This window comes from Fusarium coffeatum, assembly GCF_003316985.1.
Source record: "Fusarium coffeatum strain FIESC_28 chromosome Unknown BRIP53273_contig_505, whole genome shotgun sequence".
Taxonomy (NCBI): Eukaryota; Fungi; Ascomycota; class Sordariomycetes; order Hypocreales; family Nectriaceae; genus Fusarium; species Fusarium coffeatum.
In genome coordinates this window covers 1-5,855 of record NW_022158294.1, presented here as the reverse complement: position 1 = coordinate 5,855, position 5,855 = coordinate 1, and the positions used below count along the sequence as shown (strand labels likewise).

The following is a 5,855-nucleotide window of genomic DNA, read 5'->3' as shown; positions in this document are numbered from 1 at the left end:
GGCCATGGCTTCTGCCGTAATAGTCGGCCGATCGGAAAAATTGGACGAACAAAGATGGAGACAATGGTCGAGACTCGATTGAGACAAAATTTCGGGATAACCTCATTGTTCAGCTTCACATTGGGCCAGCTCATTGAGCATGATGCATTCTGCGTTGCATTACCCAACAGCTACTTTCTTTTTTTCCCTGATACCTTTTCCATTCAATTCATTATCTCCTCCGGGACGACTCTCACAATTCTTCAGGAGAAGTCGCGTACATTGCAGGTCCCAAAGTTCGGGACCAACATCAAGATTCGACCAACATAAGCACACATGGCCAGCATGGCATCATTCTCCAACGTTTATCCCCGGCCTGTCGATGCCCTCTGCCTTATTACCAAACATACCAACTCCACTCACCTTACTTCTTCAATCCTTCACATTCGTGAACGGTGACACATCTACAGACACCCCCCTGTAACCTCTAACTAGGTTGTGGGCACCCCCCATGTTCCTGGGAGCGAGCTCCTTGACTTGTTCGTTCTTGAGCTCGTGCTTCTCGCTATTATGGATTTTGTTCGTCACGTCCTGTAGGTACATTATAGGTTGGGTCTCCTGTAACGACACACCATATTCACCGTTTCCTGGGGATACAATCAGACCCTGATTTATTTGCTGCATTGTCGTCTCCCCACAGCGTTATGTCACTGCTGCCTCCTCCTCTCAACTCAATAACCTCTCTTTGTCTCTGAGTTTGGTACTATTTCCGGGTTACATCCCCTTTCTTTTTCCATTGTACTGGAGCCCACACGTTTGACTTGATCCCGCTTGGGCACCGTCTCTTTCTGGCTCCTCTTGTCTAGACCTCGGCCAAGACAAGAGACAACAAAAAAAGAGAAAGAGGAACTAGAAGCAAGGCGATCCATAACGTGGGTCCTTGTCCTGCGCATAAGTTATAGCTTCTCGCGGCATGTACTAGGTTAGTAGGGGCCCAGCAGAAGATCTGACCGACGTTTTCTCTATTCAACCCGGACGACCCTCGACTCTTCTTACCTCTCACGCATCGCTGTCTTGACGACTTGTTCATCTTCCACAACTTTAGATAACAGCCCATGAGATAACAAGCCTTACCTTGGCCTCATTTAACACGATTGGCGCCCCACGACTTGTTCTGCCTCACCATATCATACTATTTCCATTCATTGGCTGCAAAGAATCCCGGAAATCACCAATCACATTGCCCTCAACCCATCAACGCCTCGGAGCCACGCTTCATGATCTGAACAGCCATCACTGTCGCCTGCCGAGACAGTTCCTCTCCTTTTGCGTCTTTGTGGCAACTCAGTACCTTACAGAGCCCAACTGTGTCGATACCTAACCCAGCTGCCCACCACTACACACTGCATTTACCACGAGAAGGCCTCCAGTACCACACTGCACGACTATTAGACACTAAGACATCGGCAACACAAGCTATCGGATCTTTCTCAAGGTTCGAACTACCAAGCTTACTACCAAATCCTACTCCAAGAACACAGTCCAACCATCTGAGCACCATTTCAACCATCTAGGCAAAAGACACAGAACAGAATCAGAGACATCGTAACACTCTGATATACAACACCCCGGAGCAGCGTTAGGCTTCTAGAAGCCGCTGCAAAACTCACCTTTTCACAAAATCTCAGCAAAGTCGCCGAGCTGGCCCAACTCAAGAACGAGTCTCCGCTCTGCCTCTTGCGGGCGGAGTTACCACCATCCATCGTGGGTGCGGAAGACCATCTCGATCGGGGCCGAACGCCTCGTCCATATGCCAACGGCTCTCCTGCGGGCAGGTTGGGTGGTCAGGCTGTTGGGGTGGATTTTGCGGCCTTTTTAAAGGCATCTGGCTCTCATGAACCCTCTGTCTCGCCGCCTCGTCAACCCCAACCTGCTCCAGCTTTCACTTATCAGCAACTCCCCCCAAAGGTCTCCAGAGCTTCACCCCGACCTGTTGCGCATGTTGCGCCTTCGCCATCTGTAGCTTCGACACAGATGTCTGGAAGAAGAGGCTTGCCTCCTCACAACGTGGACCAGCCACCTGTCAAGAAGCAGAGCAAGTGGTCGCCAGAGGAGGATGCGCTTATCATTGAGCTCCGAGGAAAGGGGATGAAATGGGAGGATATCTCAAAACGCCTACCTGGCAGAAGTGCGATTAGTTGCCGCCTACATTACCAGAATTACCTCGAAAGACGGAGCGAATGGGACGAAGAACGCAAGAACAAGCTTGCTAGGCTTTACGAAAGGTTAGTTGGGTTATTTGATCCTATTAGGACGGAGGAAGTGGTACCTAAGCTCCCAAGAGATGTACTAACAGAAACACAGATTCAAGCCAGAGATGTGGGCCAAGGTGGCAGAAGAGATGGCAGTTCCATGGCGAGCAGCAGAGGCTATGCATTGGCAACTAGGGGAAGCAGACATGGCCAGGCGTGCAGGAGTTATCCCTTTCTCCTTGGCTGCAGTCAATGTCGAAGGAAACAATAGTCACAGGAGCTCACCCTCACGCAGCCACGTTCACTCACATTCTCAAGGGAGCATGCCTCGCGATCTAGGAGTTCCTTCACCACGAGTAATGTACAACAGAGCGCCACCGATGCCCCCTGCCAGCAACCGAGCGATTATTTCCCGTCGAGAATCGATCCCACCGCCGCCTCCTTTGAATATGGGTCCTGAGCTTGCAGAAGTTCAGTATATACCAGGCCCTGGATTAGCACCAATTCAGAACCAGCCGACGCCTCGAAGTGCCGCTATGCTTCCCGGATTTGCTGAGCTCACTGGCGGTGTCGGTCCTTACAGCACACCTTCGGCTGGACCTAACATAGGGCCCGTGGGCGGGATGGGTCAAGGCCCTCTATATTCAAGCCTTGCCAGCTACTCGATTGAAACTGCCGGAACCAAGCGAAGAGCTTCACCAGACCCATATCAGCATGAGGCAAATCAACGTCGACGCATCGCATAGCTTGAACACTCAAGCAATTGTATTACATATGTACTCAGGAGTTGGGTTATGAATATTTGTTGGCATTCCTTTGGCGACTCAACTCGCAAAGGACGGTGTTCGGGTTGTAGGAAAGGTAATGAATGTACGGCTTATCACTTTGGGATTGTGGGATATGCTGGTGATCTGAAAGTAGCTGAAAAGGCCATCATTTTGGCCAGGATCTGCTCGAAGGTCACAGCAGCAAATCAAACCTCACGATGGAGCAGGGAAATGTGGACATGATTTAATGGAAGAAAATCTCGATGGAAAAAGGAATGATTTGCTTTCTTTCGATTGTTGTTTACCACGTTACGACTTCTTTCATTTTCTTTGCATCGGTCAGAGGCGTCCGAAGGGCAGTGGATGCTAGGCTATTTGGAAACCTAGCTATGAAAGCATTACAGAATAGGGCCAGGGGTGGCTCTAGAAAAATTGGAGTTGCAAGAGATGGGGTTGCTTTTCCGTCGACAGCGTTTGTGTTTTGGTATTTTCACGTTCGATAGACACATCTAGGGACACGATAGAGAGAGACCCGAAGTAGATGCATGACCTGTACAGTTAGCATTGTTACCTGAATTCGAAAGATATCCCCAATACAATATGAGCCCGTCAACGGGTTACTGCTTTTCTCGGTTTGACAAGCATATTGCCCATAATGTAAGTTACGGTGAACCCTACATCTCCAGTTTGGTTTTCATGTTGATCATATCCAATGCTTTTTCGTAACGCCTATAAGACCTTTGACCTTGCCGCAGCTTACCGTGCACTTGGTCTTACGACGGTCGACTACATACCACCCACCAGTTATCCTTCTCATAACCGTTCTCCACAACGATGCCTCCAACCGCCAAAACGTCCTCTTCCAGCTCGCCCTCTTTGTATAGATGGTAGTAACGCTGGAACGTGCCCCCAGGCTCCTGGCCTTTTGGTTTGCGCATAACCCACGACACCAGACGGTCCTGGTCACTGCCCGTGTCCCACCCGCGACGGCTCGACGCCTGCTCCAGAGCCCATACATAGACCAGCACACGACCGGTTTGAGGAGTTACGAGGTCCAGCAACTCCGAAATAGCGGTCTGTCGACGCTCACGTGTCGACATGTGATGCACAACAGCGATGCAGATGGCAAAATCGGCAGCAGCCTTGCGGTAAGGAAGAGCGAAGCCATCCGCAACAGCAACATCGACGTCGGAGACCCTGGGGTCAAGCTCGACTCCGTCTTCCCGTGGCCGTCGGAGTTCAGTGCGGGCTAGTTGGACGAGCGCTTGGCTCCGATCTGAGCCAAAGATGTGAACATCGGGGTTGACACGCAGATACTTGCCGTTGCCACAACCAACATCCAGACCGACACTGCCAGCAGGCTGAGAGAGAAGGAAGCTAGCAACACGGGGCCACGGCTTATGGCGAGTAGCAGAGAAGTGCGGTGCAATGGCCTCGTAGACAGCGTGGACGTGGGTAGCCTCGTACGTCTCTGGCGCCTCCTCCGCTGCGGATTGTGAGAAGGACTCTGCAGGGACTTGCTCTTGAGCTCGATCCTCAGCTTGGCTGGGGGCTTGCTGATTTGTTTGTTCTCCTAGTGGTCTGTCCCCTTGACCTCCGGTCGGTGTGACTGACGAAGCACTTGCCATGATGAAGACGATTGAAGACCGTTTGCTTGAAGTTCCGTGCAGGTTCTTTACAGGGAACGGCCGTTGTGGAGCAGATTACCGCCCAGGACTCCTGGTATGTGAGATAATCCTAGGAGGGGCGTGAAATTGCCGTATTGTGTGTGAGCGTCGAGAGTTCAAATTATCACCGTTCAAGTGGTTGGTTCTTCGGTAGGTAGGTCCGTTGCCGATTCTGTATATGGCAACTACTAATTTCTCAATATCCAGGTAGTTACTGCCCTTGTCGGCGGGCTGTGGCCCGCGATTACCTTATTAGTGGAGCCATGTTTGGGCGGCTCCGTCTGTGGCTTGAGTGGGCTTAATGGGCTTGATCTTGGCCTCTTCCATCACTCCATACCCTCAAACATACTGATAGGCGACAAACGACGAACACGGCGAACATAATATAGCTCATGCTAATATACGACCTGATTCAGATTAGGTGAACAATCATCCGTGTCTACCAGATACTGCCCCGTGCGAGTGCGGGATGTACAGTGACTGTGCGTCAAGTAAACAAAAGCAATGAGCTCTGTACGTAATGAGGTCAGGATGGATGTCAAGACTCAAGTTGATAACAGTCAGATTAACGTGGATTTAGGTACGTACCTAATTCAAGATGAGAAGTTCAGATGTTAATCATCCCCCTGTCCGATTTTGAGGCCCCTTGTCACGAACACCTCGGATCCGCTTCCAGGCCTCAAACCTTCAATGATTAAGGGTCCCTTGCTCGGTGTCTTGATATCGTCGACCCCACAATCTCATCTCTTACATACGCGGATCACGTCGCAACTATCACATCGCATTTTCACATTCACATCGCCCAATCCGTTCAAGGGATTCTTCTGATCTGTCAGCCATGGAACACTTTTGGTGACTTGTACGCCCCCTCTACAACAGCTCGCGTGTCAAGTAATGGAGCCTCATGGTGAATGCATGAAGAATCTTCAGCAGATGAGAGCGTTCGTATCAGGGATTCGCGGCATGGGGACATGGGTGCTCCCGCTCGCTTGAAGAATCAGGCTGCACGTCATCAAGTCGAGACCGAGTCTCCGACTCTTTTTCAGGCCTCAAGGATCGGCTTAGGAATTGGTGCCTTGCCTGAGCGATCCTGCACTCATTCACCTGCGCTGTTTGTAAAAGGGGCAACATCACGCGAGAACGAAAATGTCTTACATTGCCAGGCTTCTCCTATGGCTTGGCCAAAAAAA

At 50.8% G+C, this 5,855-nt stretch overlaps 2 protein-coding genes across 2 annotated transcripts; one reads left to right on the top strand and one right to left on the bottom strand.

Annotated features, from left to right (window-relative positions):
* Positions 1 to 324: 324 nt before the first annotated feature.
* FIESC28_11771 (uncharacterized protein) lies at positions 325 to 2,977 on the top strand (the record flags this gene model as incomplete). The annotated part of the gene is made up of 3 exons (XM_031165882.1): positions 325 to 434; positions 1,617 to 2,264; positions 2,344 to 2,977. 3 exons carry the CDS (start codon positions 325 to 327, stop codon positions 2,975 to 2,977), a joined length of 1,392 nt encoding a protein of 463 aa, XP_031010060.1.
* Positions 2,978 to 3,771: 794 nt separating this feature from the next.
* On the bottom strand, positions 3,772 to 4,626 carry FIESC28_11770 (uncharacterized protein; the record flags this gene model as incomplete). The annotated part of the gene is made up of 1 exon (XM_031165881.1): positions 3,772 to 4,626. The coding sequence occupies one exon, from the start codon at positions 4,624 to 4,626 to the stop codon at positions 3,772 to 3,774; it is 855 nt and encodes a 284-aa protein (XP_031010059.1).
* Between the last annotated feature and the right edge of the window lie 1,229 nt (positions 4,627 to 5,855).